This window comes from Sorghum bicolor, chromosome 1 (assembly GCF_000003195.3).
Source record: "Sorghum bicolor cultivar BTx623 chromosome 1, Sorghum_bicolor_NCBIv3, whole genome shotgun sequence".
Taxonomy (NCBI): domain Eukaryota; kingdom Viridiplantae; phylum Streptophyta; class Magnoliopsida; order Poales; family Poaceae; genus Sorghum; species Sorghum bicolor.
Genome location: NC_012870.2, coordinates 70,222,906 through 70,247,570, shown reverse-complemented (window position 1 = coordinate 70,247,570; position 24,665 = coordinate 70,222,906). Strand labels below are relative to the sequence as shown.

At 44.7% G+C, this 24,665-nt stretch overlaps 2 protein-coding genes across 3 annotated transcripts; both read left to right on the top strand.

The window, feature by feature from the left end:
* Positions 10,069–15,603, top strand: LOC8081507 (telomere repeat-binding protein 5). Of its 2 annotated transcripts, none has more exons than XM_021465984.1 (10): positions 10,069–10,349; positions 11,297–11,477; positions 11,575–12,397; positions 12,510–12,689; positions 12,774–12,833; positions 12,913–12,992; positions 13,098–13,339; positions 13,430–13,753; positions 13,841–13,904; positions 14,615–15,603. In XM_021465984.1, the coding sequence occupies exons 2-10, from the start codon at positions 11,307–11,309 to the stop codon at positions 14,789–14,791; spliced, it is 2,121 nt and encodes a 706-aa protein (XP_021321659.1). In that variant the 5' UTR covers positions 10,069–10,349; positions 11,297–11,306; the 3' UTR covers positions 14,792–15,603. The 2 variants fall into 2 exon arrangements, with proteins under 2 accessions (XP_021321659.1, XP_021321664.1); XM_021465989.1 differs by lacking the exon at positions 10,069–10,349 and adding an exon at positions 10,985–11,119.
* LOC8084938 lies at positions 21,398–24,528 on the top strand. Its single transcript, XM_002468058.2, has 4 exons — positions 21,398–21,564; positions 21,967–22,218; positions 22,436–22,683; positions 23,794–24,528. Exons 2-4 carry the CDS (start codon positions 21,969–21,971, stop codon positions 24,205–24,207), a joined length of 912 nt encoding a protein of 303 aa, XP_002468103.1. The 5' UTR covers positions 21,398–21,564; positions 21,967–21,968; the 3' UTR covers positions 24,208–24,528.

Below are 24,665 nucleotides of genomic sequence, written 5' to 3'. Positions count from 1 at the left end.
ATTACGTTAAACAAAACATACTCATCACAAGGGTAGCTGCATCTGCATGTGGCCGGACTGGGGAGCTAGCGAGCGAGACCTACTTAGTTTTCCCTCCCCTAACCCTAACGCGTAACTTTTTGTTCGGCATCGACCTGGTGCTATTGCTCCTGTATTAACGTGGATGGACATGTGCTCGATCGGTTCAGATTTTTTAACACACATGGTAACATGATTAGCAAGGTCTTTTCTGTTCTTTCTCTACAACTGTCCACCGGATATGTGGTGCAGACAGAGAGAGAGAGAGAGGCTTTGCATTGGGGTGGAGTATGTTGAGAGGTCCACTTTGGGAAGGTTAACCAATCAGAGAAGCAACAAGGGGAGAGAGAGCAAGCAATGTGGTCCTAAAGCACACTTGAATACATGGTCTACACTTTCGGAACCAGCTGAGGCCCCTGCATGCAGCTGGAGAGAATTGGTATGTACTACTAGCACTACGCGTCGACAGTGATCGGGGGCATTTAGGCCCGGTGCTTTCAAGCGCTGCCGGCTCACACCCCCCTGGACGTACTGGGACTGGACTGGAATGGAATGGAATGGATTCGGCACGGCGCGGCAGTGGCAGTGGCGTCGCCGCCAACTAACCCAACTGCAGCCGCGAGGCTCCCGCTTCTGGCGCGCTTGGACGTGAGCATGCCACGGACGGAGCCTCGGCGCACTCCCGATGTGGGAGTCGCCGCCGTTTCCCGGGGGGCTCCGCGCTCCCGCGCCGCGCGCGTGGAAATTGCCCGGTTTCGCCCGCGAACGGACGCCTTTCCGGGGCGCTCTCGTTTTCTCCGTCCCTCCCCGCGGCGCCTGGCCTCGTGGAGGAAATTTTATCGTTTTCCCCCCGGTTTCTGTGGATGAGCTCAGGATGCGGTTAGGGTATACGGGTGAGAATGGGACGGTTGCAGGCAGCGGGCTGGCTCTCCCTTCCCCCTTGTGTTGTTATCGGATCGGAGGAGGAGCATCTTGTGTCAGCATGCAGTATTCATTCCCTTTCGGGGGTGGAGGGTTAGGAATGATTTGAAGGCATGGGCGTTTTCATCTCCTTCGTAGCGGGGTCGTCGTGCGTGGTCTGCACGTTGTTCAACTAACCGCGCCTTCTAGCAGCCATACATCTCAATCTACCAGTAATAATGATAGAGTAGTGCAGCTAGTAGTAGTATAAACTAAACAACAATGAGTTAATTATTATCTACGATCGACTAAGCCTATGTATACGTAGTAGTATATATATACTCAGGAGTCCATCATTACTGTCCCCATGGACCACAGGTAATTAAGCCGTAAGCGTAGTTCTCTTTTCGTTTGGCGTCTTGGGGGGAACTCAGCTCGATACAAATGACAAATCGGTGAGATTTCATTTTCACATGGCGAATTTCGTTAACAAATTTAAAATAACTGGTGAACGGCCGGACACATTAAGGCTTTAACGGAAACCGCTAGCTACGTTGGCGATGCGAAGGATGTCACGCAACAACGCAAGAGACGAACGAACTACTTATATATATATAGCACGGTAGTAATGAAGGGCACATGGCCAGCCTAAAAGGTTGCCTCCCTGTTTGGTAAGGTAAGGGCAGGGCAGGGCAGGGCAGGGCAGGGCAGGGCAGGGCAGGGGCAGGGGAGGGTCGGAGCCGAGGTGCAGCAGTGCAGCCGCAAGTTGCGCGCGGCCGGCACGCTCTCGCTCCCCGTTCGAATCGGAGCCCGCGCACGGCAGCCGCGACCGCGCGCGAGCCGCTGCTCGCTGCTACGTTGCCCGCCTTACACGTCAAGCAAACCTGCATCCCGTCCCGTGGTCGTCTCCCCCACGTTCCCTTCCTGCGGGCTACGGCCGGCCGGCCACCGCGTGCGCGTGCGGCTAGCCCGCCGACGAGTCGCTGACGGCTGGGCCAACAAAAGAGTTCCGTGACAGCAGGGTAAAGGGAAAAAGGGCGATAGATATTTGACCCCCTGTGTGAACAATGGTTTAGCAAAGAGTGTAGGTAACTTCAACTTCAAGCCGGTGCCTCCTGCTCTGAATTCATTCAAGAAGGATAATAAAAAAAAATTAAAAAAAGATGGTGCTTGTTGAATGCAGCCTGCTTGATTTAGTCCCCTTTAATTTCTTTTTGGCAAAGTTACGGGGCATCGGTTTGAACCCCACCAAGTTTAAATTTCCACGTTCTCGGTGATTTTAGCTACCACTGAAAAGTGTTTCCTCCTGGAAAAATAAAAATGTATCTAAAGGAAACTAAACCGTCTTTTGTTTGTAGTATTATCGATCCAGTTTCCGTTCAAAATATGTATACATCACAACGAGGTAAGAGGATAATAGATAAGAGTATACTACTATCATTACTAGTGTTTCTAAAGCAAGGCTAGCTGTACTTTATCTCAGGGCCGCTGGATAAGGCAGCTTTTTGGATGGTTTGGATGCATGGTCGAAACAAAAGGGAAGGTCGATCGACGACGAAACGTTGGAACAACGATAGGTATCATTGGCATGGTGATCGAAATGGTGTGTATACCATAACAGAAAAACAAAAAGCAAACGGGGCCGTCCCTTTCTAGGAACGCTTGGCATCTCCCTGATGTCCCTGCATGCGTGCCTTTTGCTCGCTTGGGCAAGATGAAATCCCTGGGGGCTGGGGCGCCTCACGGCCTCTGCGCTTTACGTGCAAGCAAGAGCGGCGCTGCAGCAAGCGCCTCCATCATTCTGTTTCCTTTTTTTTTTTCCGTTTTTGTGTTAGCATCTCCTACGGCGTGGATGAATCCCATTCGAAAGAAACACAAACAAACAAACGACATTATCAGACTGATCCAACGGCGCATTTTTCTTTGTGCCTCGAGATTAGGACCACAGAGGTGATTTCACACCAGGATCCCGTGTACTAGCATCGAATTTGGTTCAAATTTGTATACTCCGCTTGAGTTGTTTTGTACGGTACGGTACAAACGCAGTTTTGTCGGTGCACGCAGGAGTAGCAGTGCAAGCAATGCGAGAGCTGAGAGCCGGTAGTCGTGGGGGCGCGCGACCTCGCTTTCGTTGGCACGCCCACTGCGCAGCGCATCTATCTACCAGCAGGGTTGCGTGACGCACGTTGCTGATATCCATCCATCCGTCGATCTTGGCCCACCGCGACGTGTGCAGTGTGTGCAGGCAGACCTCACCGTGCGTGCGTGCATTGGACGGGACGGGAGGGTTCCGCCACCCAGGGCCGTATCTGCTTTTCCCGTCCCCATGCGTCTTATTCCTGTTACCTCGAATTTTACGTACATATATAAAATACTAAATATATATTAAAAATTAATTAACTATATAATTCTCTTATAATTTGCCTGATAAACTTTTTAAATCTATTTACTCTATTACTATATTATATTTATCAAATAAAAGTAAAAGTATTACAATATCTATTTTATAAAATTTTTACTACACAATCTCCAACGAACGAATGCATCGTGGGTCTTGTTTAGTTCATTCTGAAAACCAAAAAGTTTTCAAGATTTTCTGTTACATCGAATCTTGCGGCACATGCATGAAACATTAAATATAAACGAAAACAAAAACTAATTACACAGTTTATCTGTAAATCACGAAATAAATCTTTTAATACTAATTAGTCTATGATTGGAAAATATTGCGCTAAACAAACAAAAGTGCTACGGTAGCGAAATAAAAAAAATCGCATGCGGCGTTCATGCATCGTCTGCTGCTGCTGCTGTTGTAAGAATGGGAAAAGGCATGTCAGTGGTACATGCATGTTTTCCCATGATGCACTGGGTCCCCGTGCTCGCTGTGCGTGCGTGAATGCATGCATGCATCATGCAGTACAACCAAATTGGTAGGCTGAGTTGAGCCCTCATGATTGGCCTGGGAGACGTGCCCAGTAGCCAATAGGATGAGCGAGCGCATCCCAGGACCAAGGATGCAACCAGATGCAGACGGTCATGCCCGCCCCCACCCCGTTCGTCGTTGCCGTCCCATTTCCGAGCATATATATTAGTAGCGTAGCATGCCCGGATACATGCACGTTACCACCACGTCTACTGATTCACAGAAACGCGCACGTTTGCATGGTGACATCGATTTGATCAAGGCAGATTGCTGGCCTGGCTACGCTAGCTGTGATGGGAGAGAGACGTAGTTACTGTCATTGTATAAAAGGGATCACAGTAGATTTGCAGCAGCATCACACATATATAATCACCCCTGATCCTGTTCATGCGACCTTACTTGGCTGCGACGAACATCCAATCAGCACCGCCACCTTTTTCTATTCCTCCAGAAGATTTTCTCTCGCGATACGGTTCCACACAGCTACGGCGACGACACACGCCTCACCCTGGACCCTGGACGGCTGCACCCTGGACCCGTACATCCTACCTGACCTCCCACGTGCCGTCCGGCCCCACGTCCCAGGGAGCCAGAGGACTCTCACATCCAGGGCCCGACCCCGACGTGACACCCTCCCCTCCCCAGCACACACCCCTGTGCGCTGCGCGCCGCCCCTGCTGCCCCCGAAAACTTGCAGCGCGTACCGGCACCCGCACACGGACACGGACGCGGCCGAGGCAGTTGCCTGTTTGCCTCGCCGTCACCGTCAGTCCTCCCGCGCGGCCCCTTCGCTGCGGCTCCACGCGCCCACCGTCTCCTGACCTGCGGGGCCCTGGCGCAGCAGATTCCCTTTTCCCTCCGTCGCGGGCCCCGCGGACGGACTGCCGGGAAGCCCCCAACCCCACCACCACAAAACGCGACCCCGGGCCGGGGGAACCCCATCCTTATCTATCGGCTAGCGCGACGCCCGCGCCGCGCACCACCGCGCCGTCAGCCCGCCGTCCCGATCGTGTGGCCAGCGCGCCCGCCACGCCGCCGTCGCGGCTGACGCCGGCGATCCCCCCACCCAGCCCAGCCGTCCTTAACGTAGCGTCACGTCGGGGTATTTTTCCCATCGCACGAAAAAACGCACGTAAAAACAGGGACTGAGCCATCCTTGTCTTTCGGTTTCGTGCTCTTTTTCTCCCTTTTTTTTTGTTGGGTTTTCTGTGTGTGATGACGATACCGAGGACGGCGAGGAGGAGCGACGAAAAATTAAAAGGGCAGCAACGAAAATGCTTCTCGTTGTTATTATCTCTTCTTCTCTCCGTGGGAGATAACGAGGGCCACGAAAAATTAAAATGAATTTCCGGCCAAAAGTGACCTGGACGGGGCGAAGACGGAGCGGAGGGATAGGCGGATAAGCGTAGGGGAGAAAGGAACCAATGGCGGCGTGCTGGGCCGACACGCGTCGCCGCTTTTTTTCTGACGTGGCCCGGGGCGCCAGATGGGATTTGCAAGGGGAAAAAAAACGCTGGTCATTTCTTCTTGTGAACCGTGATACTTGCAAGAAACGAATCGAGAAAACAGAAAGATACTCATTCCTTCCGTCTAAAATAAATAAAATTTTAGAGGTGATTCCTGTTCAGAACAAATCAACTTTTAAAATGGTTAAAGTCAAACTATTTTAAATTCAACTGGATATATAAAAGAACATCAATATTTGTAACATTGAAAAATAGTATCAATGGATATCACGTAATATTCATATTCAATATCATAGACGTAGCTGCTCTTCTTTATAAATACGATCAAATTTAAAATAATTTGACTTAAACCGATTCTAAAAGTTGATTAATTTATAGTGAGGAGTTACTTACAAGAAACGGGTGGATTTGTTTTCCGCTGTTTAAAATATTCGTCTTGCTCTTCAACACTACTTCAGCGGTACTTTTTGACGAATAAATAATATTTTTTTCTCTCACAATAAATCAGCATCAACAGTAGTCAAATTTCAGCGAAACAAACAGAGTAATATCTTCTTTTTTAAAAAAACAGAGCATGTTCAGTAATTAGTCAAGACCATGGTCCAAAATGATATTATTAATATGTGAATCTTTTCTATTGAAAAAGATCAGCCTGTTTTATTTCATTCGAATAAAACTACTGTAATGATCACGTAGCCCATTTACACGATGTTTAAATGCAGTAGGGTGATTAGCCGTATTCGTTTGACCAGTTGTTTATCTTGTTTAATTGTTTTTGGTCATGTAGCCCAAATAAACATTAAACCATTGGTGTATGATAAATCACTTATAAACAACAACAACATTTGGTCATCTTCCAAAATTAGTCATATTCAATAACACAAAATGGGTCATAAATAATCTAAAACATAATTTAAACTTATATCTAAATTATTCCTACCTATCTCTGAAACAATGAAATATTTAAATCAAAATTACCAACATCTACTTTTATATATATTAATTATAATAGATGATCTAATAAACGCTTGAATTTGTATCTAGATTGCCAACCTCGACCATTAAAAAATAAAATGAAATGGCCCTTCGAATTATTTATATATTATTAATATCTTTATGAATACCTACTTCTACAACTATATATATATATATATATATAAGCTAGTTCAAATTAAATAGACATAATTTGTTCCAATAGGCCAAGTATATATGCATGGACGAGTAATACATGTATATTTCTATAGTTTAGCAATCATAAACAAATTACCTTAACGAATCATATGCTGCCGTCACTACCAGTTCATTTTGAATTATATTAATAATCCATTAAAGTAAACTATATATGTTTTTTATGTAAATTTGTATCTTCATAATTCTTAGATCACATTAAAATTAAGCATTTAATTGTAAGAACTCACTTCAAGTTGAACTCTAATACATATCTCAGAAACTAGAATCACACACCCATATCTCAGAAGCTATAATCACACACCCTTGGGCTTAGTTCCTTTAATTCATAAATAAAAAACTAATGGTCTTTTAAGCACTTGATGAGAGGAACGTGGTGGATATGGAGCTTAGTTTTGTGATTGGGATCATCGAATTCTGCTTAATCATGTGGCTAAGAGATCACACAATGGACACCAAGAAATATCTTTGTTTGATAATTTATGAGATATGATCAAATAATAACTTGTTTGACTCTAGTCACTGAACTAATAAACATTTTTATTTGATAACTGACTTGGACTAAACTTTGAGTTTGGAACCTTGGGATACTTGCAATTAATTGTATAAATTCCATGGTCAAACAAAATTTATTATGCCTATATCTCTACTAACATTCAAGAGATGTTATTTTAGTGGACATATAATATCTAGAGAAAATGACCCCACATCATTGTATTCACCTAATAATGAAACAACAAGAGTGTGGTTTAGTAAGTTGCACTAATTACTTGTGATTATTATTTTTTTGTTAATTTTCAAAATTGTACACAAGAAAAGTTAACAAAATACCACTACAAGATCTTAAATTTTGTTGGGAGTTATCCGCAAGAGACCTACTATATGATTTAAAATGTTTCCTAGTGGTGGAGGGCTTTTCAAGTATAATTCAGACATATATATAAGGTAAATGTAAATCACTGCCAAAATATTACTTATCAAAATTACCGATAGAAGGATTCTCAATATATTATTGGTGACCTAGTAGATTCTATTGTTAACAACTTAAATATGTAACTCCTAGGAAAAGTTTATTGTCTTTATAGAGTATGATGTTGTACAACTAACTTTATATATGAGTTGCTTTCATGACAAATCTATCAAAATCATTTCACGTAAATAATAATTCATGAATATTTGTAGGACAAAGTTCTAAATGGTTTTCTTGTTTTCTTTTGTTGAGTGTGACATAGATGTATGCATGCACACAACACACACTCATGTAAATAGACCTCTCTTTTAAAACTGTAAAAAGTTGAAAAGAAATATAAACCATGAAAACACAAGTTTATATGTATTTAAAATACATATGAGAACCAATCATGAGTACGCAAGGAATTTTAGAAATTAGATAAGCATAGGAAAATGATTTCTCTTTCTGATGTGCTAGAAGAAAACCCTATGCGTTGCTACGGGGTTTTCGTAGAAATAAAATTACTGGATCATTGTATGTATGAGATATAACATTGAAACTTGATAAACTAATGGAAGAATCAAATAGAATGTATGATGGCCAAAGAAATAGTATAATGTAGATGTCTTGTGTGTTGATATACTGAAAATAGTAATTGCATTTAGTGGAAGAAGATAGTGTAGCACTTATTAGGGGATGATGTGGCGCTCAGTGAGATATAGCATATAAATATCTTGCTTATAGAGATTGAAAAGCTGCTGGAGTTTATCTTTATAAGAGATATAGTTTGATATATTGAAAATAGTAATTGCATTCATTGGAAGATGGTGGACACTTATTAGGCAATGATGTGGCGCTTAGTGAGATATAATATATAGATAGCTTGCATCTAGAGAATGAAAAGTTAATGGGATTTGTCTTTATAAGAGATATAGATATAGATATAGATGTAGATGTAGATGTAGATTATACCACATGGCAAAGCAAATTGTTGGTAATAAGAGTTTACAGTTGCTTACAAATTATAAAATATCGGTGGCCTATTTATCTAAAAGGAAGAAGCATTTTAAAAGTTTAGACCTATGCCATGAGAAAGATTGTATGTTTATGTGCTCACAGAACTACAAGAAAGAAAACAAACAAGACTAGGGTCTTACAAATGGTATGCCATGCAAATTTGTTCAGTTGGTGTGCTCCATTGTCCGATGATGTTATGCTAATAGTGGAAACTAATCAGTGTAGTGGTATCCTTTTGCAAAGATAGTAGCACAAAGTTTGTAGCAGTGGTTCAATCCATTCTAATAAAGTGGAGGACCTCCATGCTTATTTCCTAACGAACTAATGGATATGGGCACCTAACAAAGATTGAACCGCAGATCTTAAAAATGACACGAGTGACCACATGTGTATCATGGTTCGTGGGCATGATGTCTACCACTGAAATATAACGTCGTTAAATTCTAAAATAAATATACAAAAGCATTAGAATTTAGACCTGAAATTGAGTAGACTCATTGCACCACATGAAGCCTAATCTTATTGTAGTTAATATGAAAAATATTCCTAAAAGAATAATTTTTTTTCAAAAAAAACTGATTTAGTTGATATTTATAATGTTGACATATTGTTAATGAACAAAATAAGAATATATCTCCTAGCAACTTTACCTATCGCATTGTCGATTCCATCAACATACAGTTTGTTTTTGTATAGCAAACCCACAATGTTTTTGTCCGTTTGAATATCCATCATATATATTTTTGGTGGTAAAGTTGTGTAGCTTTGTAAATCTGGAACCCAAAGAATGAGCTTTTCTTAAACCATCTGTCTATGCTGCATTTGTTTTTGTTTTCTCCCACACACCTTTGGTCCGAGCAGTGGCGGAGTGAAAGATGCGAGCTAAACCTACTATATATATTTCTCTATGGTGGATTTATATATTTTAGAAGCACAAAGGCCACGAATTTCTTATCTAAAATTTATCTGGTCCTGCGTTGAAGAAGCCCCGGAATCTTAGCACCTTTTTGGGCATCACCCCTGGACATTCTCGTCCACCAAAACCACACAGCCTCTCATCCCATTAGCCCGGAAACAGCAAAAACCCTCTAGGAAAGAAAAAAACTAATTAAAAAAGATAAAAAACGGAGAGCCCCGAATTAATTCCGTGAGAGAGACTGTGAAGTGGGTCCACATGCAGTTAATAATTACTAACCCCTCACGTTTCTTTCCTAAAAACGCCCCCGCTATTCTCCTCCCTAAACCCCCCACCGGTTAACAGGGATCACTCCTCGCGTTCGTGGTCACGAGGGAGTCGAGGGCCACCGTGGGATCCGACGGCGCGGCAGGCGCGTCCGCTCCCCCCACCGACGGCGCGGATCTGCGGCACGTGTCACGGGCGCGGGGGCACCTCTTCCGCTGTAATAAGCCGGGACAGGCGCCCGCTGCCGTCGGATCACGTGGCGGGGCCACGTGGACGCCGCGGGAGTGCGGAACCGGTCGTTGGGGCGGGGCCGCGTGGGGTTTAACCGGGAGCAGCCGGTGGCGCCCCTCCCCGGGATGGCGTGAGCGCAAGCGAGGCGGGGTTGGGGGGTTTAAGAAGGGGGTTGGTTTTGAGGGGTTTTGGCCAACCCACACCACCGCACCACGCACCTCCACCACCAGAAGAAAAAACCAAGGCGGAGGGCGGAGAGGAGAGCAAGGAGGGAGAAGGGGGGGAAAGGGAAATAAAAATAAAAGAGGAGAGGCGAAGCAAGGAGAGCGAGCACCCCAGACCCAGAGGCAGGGGAGGGGGGGAATAATTCCGCAGGGGTCGAGGGATCTCGGCGGGTCCGGCCGCGGAGGAGCACCGGCGAGGCGGCGATCCGAGGGCGATCGGAGGCGGGCGAGCGTCGACGCCGGCGAGGTGAGCACGGCGTGCTAATTCCGGGGAATTCTGCCGAATTATGCGGTTTTGGGGCTCGGTTTCGTGTTTTGGTGCCCCTGCTGTGTTGGGGTTTTGCCTCCGCCCTGTTTCGGCCCACTCCTGTCCGAATTCTGCTTGCTTTGGTCCGATCCGCCGCGCTGTGCTCCGACAAGGAGGTGAATTCGCGTCTCTCTGAGATTCCGGTACATTTCGGAGCCGCGGTTTGAATTCGTGGGGTTTTTTTGCTTAATTTCGCGTCGAATTGCTGCGAATCGGGTGCCGAGATCGGATCTGGCCTCGCCCGATTCACGATTTGCTGGACGTTCTTGTGCGCCTCTGAGGTTTGCGGTTCGCTCTTTCTTTTTTAATCGACGTGCCCGCTTTCCTTTTGGCAGTTGCTTAATCCTCACGGATTCCGATGCACGAGGTTTTAAAAAAGGTTCTCTCCCCCCCCCCCCTCTCTCTCTCTCTGCCTTTTGATCGCTTGCCGTACTGGTTTACCTGGCGAATTTATTTGCTTGTGCATTAAATTCAGCGGCGAAACCATTTCGTAGAAGGAAAAAACATTTCCTCTCTCTGAGGTCTTAACTCGGATCACGAGTTCAAGTATGAATTCTCTCCATTTCTTCTGCTGTTTCTGTGTTTGCCTAATTAATATGAGTTTTGATTCGCTCTTGGGGCGTAGCTTGTTGAAAATTCTTTTCATTTTGGCCGTTTCACGTCTGGATCTCTCCGCTAATCGGCTTGGGGTATTGGGATTCCAACTTTTGGTAATTAATTACTGCAAACGCAGTAGCATGATCGTTCCCTGTTTAATTAATGGAATGGAGGGTTTAAACAAGATTTATCCCAAGTTACTACGGAGATCCCGATGAATTATTTCCTTTTTTTTATGCTACCTACTAGTACCAGTTTTCCTTTGCTGATTTGCTAATGGGTTCTTGCAGATTTGTGTTGATGACAAGCCATGAACAGCGCAACCACCAGTTGTTAACTAACCCTCTTGTAAACTTCAAGCAACCGAAGCGAAGAGCAGAAATGGTGTTCCAAAAGAGGTCGTCGTCAGAGATGGAGTCGTGCGGTGGAGGCCAAGTCGCGGAGATGCCGCGCGTTCCCAAGTCTGCAAGGGTACGCGGCTTTCAGCGCATCGATTCGGCCCTCCCTTCGCTGCCCTTGGTTGGCAAGTCTGACAAGGATGGCGTTTCTTGTTCGGTAAAATGTGCAGGGCAAGAGATCGGTCAGGAAGAAGGAGGCCCAGAGCCCGGCCCAGATGTCCGCATTCGACCTTCTCGCGACGGTGGCAGGGAAGCTGCTTGATGAGGGGGTGGGCTCGCTGGGGAACATGAGCGCCGGTGCCTCTGCCTTGGCTGCGTGCGCGAAGGATGTCCGTGTGAAGCAGGAGCAGTGTGATGAGGAAATGAAGCAGTTCAAGCATGAGGTGACGGATCAGGACAGCTGCAATGAGAGTGCAATTCTCCCCCACATTGCTTTCCAGCGGGCGGTGAATAATGCTCGGACTGAGGATCCTAAGGCGAAATCTGAGGCCCAGGACAAGGAATCCTCCATGATCAGCTGTACCAAGGCTGAATTGGGTTGTAATTTTGGTGTGATCGCAGATAGGTGGTCGCCTGAATCCGTGGAATCAGGAGCCTTCACAGGAGATGCAGTGGCGAGCCTGATGCCGACGGCCCCAGCAGGATTTCATAAGAATGCACCCGAAATGTATAATTTGCTTGATTCAATGGATGTGGATGCCAAGCCTCCTCCTTTGGTCAGCTCTGACAGCACCGGAGAGATGCCATTGTATGGCGATAAAATTCACCGCTCAACCTCCTTACCAAGGGGCCCAAAGGGAGTGGGGGGTTTTGCTGTAGATAGAGATGATGACGACGATAAGTCCTCTGGGTGCACTCATCCGAGCACCACCACTAACAGGGATTTCAGGTCCAATTGTACAGCTGAGTATAGTAGGGTAAGGAAGCTGCTCACTAGTAAGTACAGGAAAGTTGCTCCAGCGAGGATTCACAAATCTGATCTTTCCTATAGTGGTAAGCACTGGAAAATCTTGGTTTTCCTTTTCTTTATATTTCAGTAACACTACATTGATAGAATTTGTATTCAAACCAGCTCCATGTAACTTGAATTCATTGATCCCATCAGATGTCGAGCGGAAGCCTTCTTTCCGGAACAAGAAAATGCATTATACACGACAGAGGACACAAAGGAGTACATTCAAGCGGAGGAAGCTCTTTGATCGCCATTCAGTTCTAGCATCTGAATTTGGTGCAGCAAATGGAAAGGGAAGCACAAAGGTTACCGGAAGAGACTCTCATGCTGAAGGTTTGTTTTACTACCACCCAGGAATTTGCTATTCATGTTATTTCCTGTTTTGTTACTTATCTGTGGGCAATGATTCTTCTGCAGCAAACAAGGGGACTAATTCAATGCCATTCCAGAAATCTTGTGTGTCAAATGATTGCCATGGTAAGATTTTGCTCCCCAGCAAGTTCATTTAACCTCCACTGTCTATATTTTGTCCTGAGATTGCCTTTATTTCTTGCAGTGAAACTTAGAATTAAGTCTTTTAAGGTGCCTGAACTTCTTGTTGAAATCCCAGAAAGTGCAACTGTTGGCTCACTAAAGGTATGTACAGGACATCAGTTTATTTTTATGTGCAAAGTGATTACATTTTTTTAGTTTTTCTGCTCAATGTGTTTTCCTGCCGTTTAATCAGTATTTCCAATGCAGAAAACTGTTCTTGAGGCGGTGACTGCGATTCTTGGAGGTGGTCTACGTGTCGGTGTTCTTCACCATGGAAAGAAAGTCAGAGATGATAGTAAAACGTTAATTCAGGCTGGGATTGGCCAGGATGATATGCTGGACAACCTAGGCTTTTCACTTGAACCCAACTGTACACAAAACCCACAAGTCCAAGTTCCTGAAGATATCAGTTTCCTTGAAACCATTGATACTACCGAACCCCTTGCAAGGTAAACCACATGCTTCATAATAATTCACTTCATGTTATAATTTGAGGTGCCTTCACCCTGACCCAGATTGGTGAACTTTGTCTGATACAGGATTGCACCTGCTGACTCATGTTCTAAGCATGGTGAAGTGGATGTATCACAGGAGCTTGCATTGACCCCATTAGCAATGAACTACCAGGGCAGTGATCATGATTCTGTGCACTCCCCTCGGGGTGTCTCATCACCCGATAAAGTGTCCACACACTCGCGAGCTTTAGTTCCAGTTCCAGCTGCAGATCCCAATGCAGGAGCTGTAGTTCCAGCGAATAAGTCTAAGAGGTCACCAGAGCAGGGGCAACGCAGAATCAGGCGCCCGTTTTCTGTTGCTGAAGTAGAAGCACTTGTGCTCGCAGTTGAAAAGCTTGGAACGGGAAGGTATAGTTTCTTATTCCCCTCATTCGACCTGACAAAGAATTTCTTGGCTTCTGTAATTCTTACTGTATAGTTATGGATATCATGTAGGTGGCGAGATGTTAAACTTCGCGCTTTTGACAATGCAAAGCACCGTACTTACGTTGATCTTAAGGTAATAACTGTCAAATGCTTGACTTTGACTTCAACTGAAGACTAAAGCAAAATATCTTTGCACCGCATATTCTCGTCAAATCTGATAATTAGTTTCCTCACTGTCCTTTCCTGATTTATTGATTGGTCCTCTTGATTTCCTTTTTTTTTTGCCGAACCTTTACATTGCTGAGAAAGGATTCTTTCACACGGGATCGTATACTTATGCTTTATGCAAAATCCCTAGTGGGGTTAGGTTACTTGGCCGATTTAACCAATAGTTTGGTGCTTATGGATTTTAGGGTCCTCAGTCCTCACCCAACAGGAGCGTGCTGTTTTGTGTTCTTTAATTTTTAGAAGGTTTCTGGTTTCCGCCAGACTTTTGTTCTTGAAGAACTTTTGTCCTTGTGATTCAGTTGGTGCTGTCCCCACGCTTCAGCTTTGTAGTTTGGCTGGGTCATGTGGGTTTTAGTACCAGAATGGTTCACCAAGAAACAAAGGAGACCCATTCTTGCACGTCAACTAACCCGATCCGGACTTTAGAAAAAAAAAGGTCCGCCTGAGGGATCAGATAGCCTTTCCTTTATTAGACTGGATGGAAGCTTCTTGGCTGCTTTGCACTACATTGCTGCACCTGTTGGAAACTGCTTGCACTCTCTGGTCAAATTTTGACGATGACTTTGATTTTGAATAGACGATGAACTAACCGTGTCCAAATTGTGGTGCGAACAGGACAAATGGAAGACGCTGGTGCACACAGCGAGCATCTCGCCACAGCAGCGGCGTGGCGAGCCGGTGCCTCAGGAGCTGCTCGACCGGGTCCTGGCGGCCCAGGCCTACTGGTCCCAGCAGCAAGCCAAGCTCCAGCCTAAGACGCCCCCGCTGGCTGAGGCTCGCTTGCTCACCTAATAATTCGATGATCCCGGCTGATGGCCTCCTCCGAGGCCATTGCAGCCTTTGTATAAAGTCAGTAAGTCAGTCAGTCCCTTCACAGGAGGTTTAAGGAAGATATATTAGAAAAAAAGAATACATATATAAGGTACAAGAAGCATTGACCGATTTGTTGTAATATCTACTCACCACCGGTTATTCTTTAAGCCAGGATTCTCTCTCCTTGTGAATTTAACCAAAGGAAAGGGTATTTCTTTGGCAAATTGTACATGTTGATGATGGAAGAAGAAGATGATCCATGAACTGAGATCTGCAGTGTCTACTACTAATGGCTCACAATTTTTGCAATTGTGATTAAGAAATTCAAGGTCCTGCTTAACCAAGCTCTCCGGCTCCAGCTCCAGCTTTTGGATTCTCTTGTGAAGTTGTTGCCTCCTTACAGAAGCTGGTGTATTCGGCTTGAATTGCAGCCTATATAGTCTGACCCACTCATACAGACGGCCACAGAAGCCGTAAAAGGAGGGTAGCTTCTTTTGTTGAGTTTAGGCTTTTGGAGCAAAGCTCCAGCATCGAAGTCTAGGCTGAGACGGAGCGAGGCCAAAGCGGCACCGAAAGGGAGCTTCAGATTCTTTTGTTCAATTGAATTCATTCTTTTGTTAGTGGAGAGTGACGGAAGGATAGGAGATTAGGAGGGATGGATCTTTGGTTCACTTTTCCTTTTTTTTTTCTTCTTCTATTACATTAACTGTATGTTATTTCACCAATCATGTAGTTACCCTCAAATTTGTAATTGATGAATTAACAAAATGGAAGGAAATACTTTTATACCACTTCGCTAACCTTTTTATTTTGAACTATATATATGGCTCTCATCTAGCATATGATGGGCGTTCCTGTGATTAGTTCCGTGTCGAGACTCAACAGGTGATCCTGCCTTTGATCGGGCCTCGATTAGATGTTTATTAATTTCTTGTCCTGTGTCAGAGTACTGCCGCTGGAGTTTAATTATTGGAGATTCTTATCCATTAGCCCCAATCATAACCCCATGTGCTAAAAGTTACTGACGCCACACCATCGAATAAGTTTGTAACTGCTGCGTTTAACTATTAGTAGTACTCCTCTCTCCAACTAGCTGTCTCGGAGTGTATTATAATATCAAATTATCAATGTGATTATGTGAATTAGCAAAACCAGGAAGTTGACCTGGAGTCATGCATGTTCATACTACAAGCTGTGTTAAATGCCTTGCGATTGACATGTTGGATGTGTTGAAAAAAAATAGGCATGTATAATATTATATTCTGAATATAAATCATGACAGAGATATCTCTCTATACATGATTTCAATACTGAATAGAGCATGCTACTTTCATAATTTAGCATAAAAGCAAACATGTAGTATTGAAAGCAATAGAATAAATCATAACTTAATGGTTTGAAAATTATACCATTGAGGGGGACCGGTGCCGGGCACCAACGGCGCTATTACTCGAGTCTAACCGAGGCTCCTTGATGTAGTCAAATTCAGCTAATGTGGAGGAATTTGATGCAGTGCAGCAACTTAATGGAAGAGCAATGTTCTCGATGATATTGTTGATGATGTTAACAAGGACTGGTCGGAGCAGTAACACAACCTTGTTGTCAGACCCCTTATGAAGAACACAGGCAGTCGTGTTTAAAGATTGTGAGGCGGGCGAAGCGCTTTGCAAAAAACCTTATTTTGTCATCTCCTAGAGAGAAGGTTGTCTATCTCAAGAGGAGTTGTTTCATACACATATATAGGTAATAGAACATGTATACCTCATATAAATTAACAATATGGTATTAATTGATAAAACCTATTAGGAAATATATGGAATGAGCCTTTGAGATTTATTAGATTTTTTACGTATATGTGCGTCCGGACAATATATAAAATAAACCCTAATAGCAGTACAAGGATATATATAATATACATTTAATTTGTGGTTACTTGCAAAGATTTCAAAGGTTGAAACCATTGACCTCTGACCCTAAAGGGGAATGGGCAAAAACATATATATCTACCGCCAGCAATCCAGGCCGGTGGTGGTAGTGGTAGTACGTAGTAGATCCCTTGAAGCACGCACGACCCATGCATCTGCCGTAGCTCGCTGTTCCGTATACCGAAAGAATACCGCGTGCTGGATTGGCGTGTGATGATTGGCATTTGGAGGAGCGAAAGCCAGAATATTCCCCATGTGTGCAAACGGTGGCGTATAAACCAGGATTAGAAAAGGTACAAGCAAGCAAAGGCACGGGAGAGACGCAACGCAAGGTCGACGAGCGACGAACCGGCAACTAATGCAACCAGGCTGGATGCGACTGCTAGCTGTTGTTGCTTGGAAGCGAGAGATCAGAGAGGTCAGGACGGGAACGAACACCGACACCATGTCTTCTTGCTTTGCCCCTGTGGCCTGTGCCCCTTGGCCACAAAAAGCCCACAACAAAGGCTTTTGTGCTAAAACAATGTCGCTAGCTTATTAGGTCGACGATGCAAACCTTTTTCTGGTCAGATGGATGGAGCATTAGCTGGGATCAGATCTGATCACGCCGGACCATGGCGAGTGCTGGGTGCTCGTGCACAACCAGCTGCTGGCCCCCCAGAAGCTCCGGCCTCCGTTGTGTACTACGAGTAGGCAGGACGTGTGGGCGAGACGGCTACATGTATCGGCCTCACTCATTCATTGCGTTGCATTGGTCATCCATCGGCGCGCGCCCATATATACCAACGTGCATCTGTCGCACGCACCTCTCTCGTCTCTACCTCTGCGTGCATGTCCGTGTCCGTGTATGATGTATCTCTATCGTCCCCCGCATTATCCTGAGAAGATGTGAGTTAAGTATGTTGATTGATTGATTGATTATAAGCACGGAACATGCGAGTGTTTTGAGGCTGATCCGATGGGCAGGGCAGCCGCCCGGCCGGCACCGCACGCCATGTTCGCCTCCATGTGGTCATGTGGATGGGATCGAGAGAGGCTCTTCGTCCCCCCCACGCATCTGACCGCGATTTGGTCGCCCGGAACTTGGCTCGTTTCGCGGACGCGAACGCACGCAGACGCAGGTCGGCGGCCGAACCGGAGGGCGGGGTCGTTCGTTGCGCGGCAGCGTACGGCAGCCCGCACCCCCGCCATGTGAGCAGGGCGGCGTGCGGTTTGCCGGTGCGGGCAGACGGTTAGTGTTAGGCCGGCCGGTCTGGTACGGTGTCCGTCTGCGTGTTTGGGGGATCGCCACCTCGGGAGAACGTCACTGCAACGCAGCTGGAATTGGGCGTTCAACAAGGTCGTTGACGGTGCAGGCTCCTTAGATTTGACGGGAACACTCAGATAGTTACGATCCAATTCTACTATTGAGATGCCCTTTGGATCGGACATGCGTTTTTTTTTTAATTAACATACAATACAAATCAAATAAAGTAGTATACTACAGGCCTAGCACGTATGTTGCTAGTTGCTATAGGTCAATTGAGCGTAGTAGTTGGTGGCGGTGGTGGGTGACGACGGCTACAGTGGCGTCGTATGCTTACCACATTACCAACTGGTCCGCGGTGGCGCTTCATTGCTTTGCTTTGCTTTCTTTCTTTCTTTAATTATTATCATCATCGCCCACCAGCCGCGTTGGTGCGGATTGACATTTGAATCTGTCTCGACGCCAGCCAACAAACCCTTGTAGTAGTAGTAGTAGTAGTATATAATTAGCCGCCGATCTGAGAATTTATATTCTACTGTACATACAAAAAAAATCGCACCTCTAGTACGTACTACTGCTACTTTAATTTCTCCTGACATGCATGACGGGACCTTGATATATATTTCTCATCTAGCTATAGGAAGCCGCCATGTGCTTCTTCGGCGTTATTCCAGACAAATTCGTAACATGATTAAAGCTTTTCAGAAGCGGCTAAAAATGAGATCTTTTTTTTTGTTATTAAAAATGAGATCTCAAGCCATCAATCAAGGTGAGAAGCTGAGAATAGCCTGCCGCGAGACTGCCGTCCAGCTCGTTGCCTTGCCCTGCCTGCGGGTTACTGTTTCGTGCACACCACCTGGTCCTGCTCCTGCATGCCGAGAAACAGCGGCAGAGATCAAGTCAACAGCAGCAGCAGCATATTCCATTCGTTCCGTTCCGTTCCGGGGGCTGCCAAATTGAGATTTCCTGTCATCGTTTCTGAAACTCTGCCATCAGAAAGAAAGTACAGGTACAGTACATTTGGAACCCGCTTCCAGAGCTGAGGAAGCACACGTAAACTGACGACACGCACGCAATGCCGCCGAGCCGGCCGGCACGCCTCCATGCGTGCCGCCGTGAGCCAGTGCCGCATGGGTTTTGCCGGCTCGATCTCTCAACAAGTAATACGCTTTTTTTTTTCTAATCGAATCTTCCAAGTTTGAGTCCGAGTTGGGCAGGTAAAGAGAGAGGATCGGAGAGGGACACGTGAAGAAGACGAACCCCGTGGTCTTTAACAGACGGCTGCTAGTGGTTGCTCGCAACTCCCAACCAACGACGAACACGCACAAGCTAGGTTTACCTGCTCTCCCGGTAACCTATATAGCTTGACGCGCTTAAAGATAACGACGAAGTAATGCTAGCACTATAGTTAAAAGTAAAACCAGGGTATAGCGATAGGCTTGAACAGATGACTTTTTGGCTCCAGCTGGTTAACCATCCATCCATCCATGGGGGATGGTCGCTGTCAGTGGTGGCCTCTGGATAGATTAGGCTTAGCTTATATATCTATATCTAAATGACTGTATGCATGCACGAGAAGAGCATGGCGTTTGGTGGAAGCTTCTCACGCGTGCGGCACGCGGCCGGCGGTGATGCGAGCGGAACGTACGCATGCAGTTCTTTGACCCGCACCGCACCGCGCCCCGCCCCCGCGTGATGGTGGCGGACCGGCCGGACAGACGGACCGACGGAGCATGACGATTTGGACTCGCCCATCGCGTTCGCAGTTCGCACGCGCTAGGTGCCTGGCGAGCCGGGTGTTGGGGTACGACGTGTGGCGGGGCGCTGGAATGCTGGATGTTTCGTGCTGCGTGCTGGCTTCTGTGGGGTGGCACGAGTCATGACGCCTGTGTTTCCTTTCCAGACCCAAAAGCGCGCACACCTCTGTATGATGGCTTCTGGAATTCGTTCTAATAATCATCTACTCTGTTCGATGCGTATTACATAACGAATTGGTACGGTAACATAACATAATTAAGAGCAACAAGAACTCCAAATTCTTATCGATATTTTTGCTTATCAGGCAAATCAGCCAAATATTCAGTGACAGCAAATCAGCAAACAGTACTTTCATTCGTAACTTTTGTCGATTTATAAATATAATGAAATACCGATGTATCTGTACTACACAAAAGAGTCTTCGTTTTGTCGGGTTTTTTTTTATCTGAAGCACGATGCAAAACCTTGACCTGAACTCCGACTTTCTTATAACTATACCAAAAATAGAGACGGTCGTACTTGCATCGAATCGTATTTTTATACGAAACAAATGTACCAGTCTCCGTGGAAGATGTATTTTGTTTGCCAAACTGAATCCTTTCCGCAAATGAATTACTCCCTCCCGTTATCCTCAACAAGGAAAAGAGCCCAACAGTGGTGAAATTCGGCCCAGAATAAGGTGCCGCCCTCAAATCCTCGCAGACCCAGGCCTGCTTTGCAATGGGCCTATACACCGACTAGACGACTATTTCTTCCACAGAAAAAAGTGTTTTTCCCGTGAACTATTAAGGCGTTGTTTACTTCCACCCAAAAATTCAAAATTTTTCAAAATTTCTCGTCACATCGAATCTTTAAACGCATGCATAAAGTATTAAATATAGATGAAAATAAAAACTAATTATACAATTTGATCGAAATGTACGAGACGAATCTTTTGAGCCTAGTTAGTCCATGGTTGCACAATAATTACCATAAACAAACGAAAAAGCTATAGTGTCGCGAAATATTTTTCCTCACCAACTAAACACGGCCTAAATGCCTGCTTCAGGAACAGGATTTTTTCCCCAAGCTTCCAAACAGACTCCAAGTTTTTTTTTTCTCAAACTTTAAAACCAAACCAACTGCTCTCTCAACTTTCTAACTGTTAATTTTTTCGACAATTTAAGTTTCACTTGAAAATGATTAATGTGTTGAACAAACTCTGCTAGTTCACGGGAATTGTTGTTCTGTTCTATGTTTCTTAGGACAAAACAATGTTCGCTTGAAAATGGTACGTGTTGAAGAGAAAATTATTTCTAGTTTATGAAAAAGTTGTAATATCTTTATGCGAGAAGAATGTTCCAGGTTAATGGAATTGTTCTTGTTCCATGTAAAAGGATTTCAATTTCAAAGGAAAGAAGATAATATTCATCCTTAGTAAAATATTTTTTACTTTCAGTGCTACAATAAATATGATCACTGCTACTTAGGAGTATTTGAAACCAATATTTCACTGACCATTGCCAGTGTCTCATATAGAAAGAATAAATATATGAAACCAAAAGGAACAAAAAACGAAAGAGAGAAAAATAATTAAATTTGGAAAAGAAATGCGTAAAAGGTAATGGCCCAGGAGAAGTCTCGTACGGGTCCGCTCCGCCTGGGCCGAACAAACCCACACCCTGCTTCCGACATCCGTTCACCCTTCATCAGCCCGCGTGCGCTCTCGTCTCTCTCCCGGTCTCCTCCTCTCCTTCGACGACAAGGCGGGCTACCGCCGCCGCCGCCCTACGCAGGTGCCGAGGCCTTCACCGGTCTCTTCGCCGTCGACGAGCACTCACTAGGTATTCCCACCCTTTCTATTCCTTGCCTGTTGTGCGAAACCGAGCTCCCAAACTCTTAACCTAGAGCTATTTGGCTATTTGATGCCTTTAAATTATTATTGGGTCCGCCCGTGGGTGCTGATCTGACAATACTGTTTATCTGACTGTTCTGGTACCTTGCATTGGTGTTGAATCGTGCGATTTAGAAGATATAGTGCCGTTAGATGTTCGGCCGATTACAGTTACAATAGCCTAAGCTGGTATTAGTTTTGTTTGGGGGGTCCTAGAACATTGAGCTGTTGGTGTGTGATGCGTTTGTTTGATCCAGATTTACCAATTGATTATTCCATGAGTCATGATCTGTTTTATCGAGAGAGAAAATTTGAATGATATGTTGTTGATCTTGTCATTTTTGTGCTTCAGAGATGCAGGATAGAATGAGACGGCAGGGGCAATACGGTGAAGCAGATATCAACTCCATGGTTGCTGCCCAGTTGCATCATTACCAGGCACAGCAAAGGGTACAGCAACACCCTGAGAATAGCTACAGTGGAAGAGACCCTGCGCAAGCTTCTGGGGAGCATCAGTACACTCCCCCGAAGGTGAGACAGAGTCAATGGGATCAAGGTGGACCAAACGTCCCAAGCCAGGTTCCATCGTATGCATATAACAAAGGCATGTACTGCTGCTTTTTCGTTTGATATTTTTACATCTTTTCTTTTTCTTTTTCAAATAGCCCCTTCTTCATCTCTTGTGAAATACAACACTAGTTGCAATTGGACATCCTATATCTTTGATTGGACGGATAAAAAACTATTTTGATTGGAGGGATAGAAAACTATTGCATACTACTTACAGTTCTGTAATATCATGCTGACTGTTAGTGATACAGCCCAAGGTGCTGGAGGTGCGCAATCCTTTTACGATGGCAAGAGATCTGATTCAAAGGTTGGTCTAGAGAAGCAGCCCAGCAAGGAATCTAGGGACCAACCTCATATTGATCGGACTGAAACAAGATACGAGAATTATAATCTTCCTCGGACTTTTGAAGGTCTTGAACAAAGTTTTCACGAAGACATTATTTTGCTATCCAAGGAACTACAGGATGCAGAGGATGCTGAAAATTCTAGACACATGGAGGTATGTCAAATGCATAGTATTTTTTTCTTTGGTATATGAATACTGAAGTTATGCATGATTCCACCATATGCTGATCTAGCAAGAATACCATAGCAGTATAAAGTATTACTCCATCCGTTCCAAATTATAAGTCGCTTTGACTTTTTTGGTTTATCCATTTTGCTATGTATCTAGACATATTATTATATCTAGATGCATAGTGAAATGGATGTACCAAAAAAGTCAAAGCGACTTATAATTTGGAACGGAGGGAGTAGCAGTTTGTCATTTGTCAAGAGGTTTTCGTATCATTGTCTATTTCAATTTTGGTAGGGCTGGCCATGCGCAAGCTGGTAAACTGCTAATTGTATGCTGCTGGGTTTCTTTTTGTGTGTAGGTTGGGTCTATTCTATGCACATTCTTAATCATTCTAACATATCATCTTAGATCCACCATTATTTGTATTAAGTATGCCTAAGCAGATTTAACATTCAGTTATCACCTATACGATGTATATAGAATATCTTGTTCAGAGAAGTACGATAATATATCTTAAACTAGAAAGTTAGCATGGCTCACATATACTAAATTCAAATGGCTGTCTCCCCCCTCAGCTTGTTTGGATACATCCTTTCTCTCCCAGTTCATGTGAATTGGAGTAGAAAATGAACTAATTTCCACTTAAATCCTGCCCAATACGGCAATACGTATGGATGGGAGGAGATTGTCATGTTCCCAAATGAGGCCTTTATATGGTTGTCCATATATTCATTGGCTTACACTATTGTTGTGACTTAAGGGGTCTTCATGGTTGGATTTATTTCTATTGTAGCGAACGAATCAACTATTTGAAGGTGTTGATGCATGAACTCAAATTCCGTACTTCTCTTAGAAACATTGTTGTATGCTGGATAATAAAGGTTTGAATTTATAATATTCAACTTGTTAATTGTGTAAATGGAAGTCACCACAAGGATATAGTAAAAATGTTACCCTCACAGGACTCTGGAGTCTGGAGTTATATATGGTTGAGCAACATCTTTGTGTAGTTGTGATCTATTTTTCAGTAGTTTTACACATTTATTGAAACTATGACAACCATCATTCCATGTTTCTTATGTCTGTCTACAGAGATTGAAGGAGATAAATACACAGTACCAGGAGAAACTATTAGCACTTCGAGCTCGGCAAGCAAACTATAGAGATGAGTTTCTGCGTAAGGAATCTCTAGCACGCCAGCAGCAATACCAGCATGCCAGCATGAGCCATTATGCCAATAATTCGGCAGCTGGGGAACAGCATGGTTATCACCCAACAGCCTTGCCTGGGGAGCAGCATGGTTATAATCCAACACCTCCTGCTGCTGCTGGAGGTGCTTACGGAGAGGCTCATCGAGGTTATGCTTCTGGCCAGTATGAATCCTTCAGCGACCGTCCAGATTACCCAGAGTTCCATGGTGGGGGCAGAGGTCGTGGTCGTGGTTCTGAGCACCGTGGTCAATACCCTGGTGGTCGTGCTTATAACTCTGGTGGCCGGCGGTTCTAGGTATGCCTTGAAGAACGATCTGTCACTCTGTCAGGCGGGCTCAGATCACCTGATGGCAGTGTGCCGTGCCTTGCTGTACTCGATGCAGAATGCTTTAGAAGCTTGGTGTTGCAACCTCCTGGAAACCTAAGGGTTCATAAAACTTGTTCTACAGTTCGAGGTTACTGGTATGAGAGCATTGAACTACTTTTATGGTTATGCCAGAGTTCATTCTGGTTGTAGTTTGTAGACGAACGAGAGAATATTGACTTTGCTGTTTCTCTGCTATTCATGTTATATCGTCTCGGAAGCAATAAAATTTCATCCTCTTTACTGGTATCAGAGTGATGCTCGATTTGCACTAGTGATTGTCTGCTTTTGAAAAAGGCTAGTCAAAACAGATTCCGCTTATTCTGGCGCTTGGCACAACAGTAACCTGTAAAACATGATATGCAAACAGCGCCAGATATAAACATCAG

Bases quoted from the DNA above. Each gene is read 5' to 3' on its own strand.
- LOC8081507 (XM_021465984.1), top strand. From the start codon at position 11,307: ATGACAAGCCATGAACAGCGCAACCACCAGTTGTTAACTAACCCTCTT. The intron at 11,478-11,574 runs GTACGCGGCTTT...TAAAATGTGCAG, and splicing joins GCGTTCCCAAGTCTGCAAGG to GGCAAGAGATCGGTCAGGAA. The intron at 13,754-13,840 runs GTATAGTTTCTT...GATATCATGTAG, and splicing joins GAAAAGCTTGGAACGGGAAG to GTGGCGAGATGTTAAACTTC.
- LOC8084938 (XM_002468058.2), top strand. From the start codon at position 21,969: ATGCAGGATAGAATGAGACGGCAGGGGCAATACGGTGAAGCAGATATC. The intron at 22,219-22,435 runs GCATGTACTGCT...TTAGTGATACAG, and splicing joins ATCGTATGCATATAACAAAG to CCCAAGGTGCTGGAGGTGCG. The intron at 22,684-23,793 runs GTATGTCAAATG...GTCTGTCTACAG, and splicing joins AAAATTCTAGACACATGGAG to AGATTGAAGGAGATAAATAC.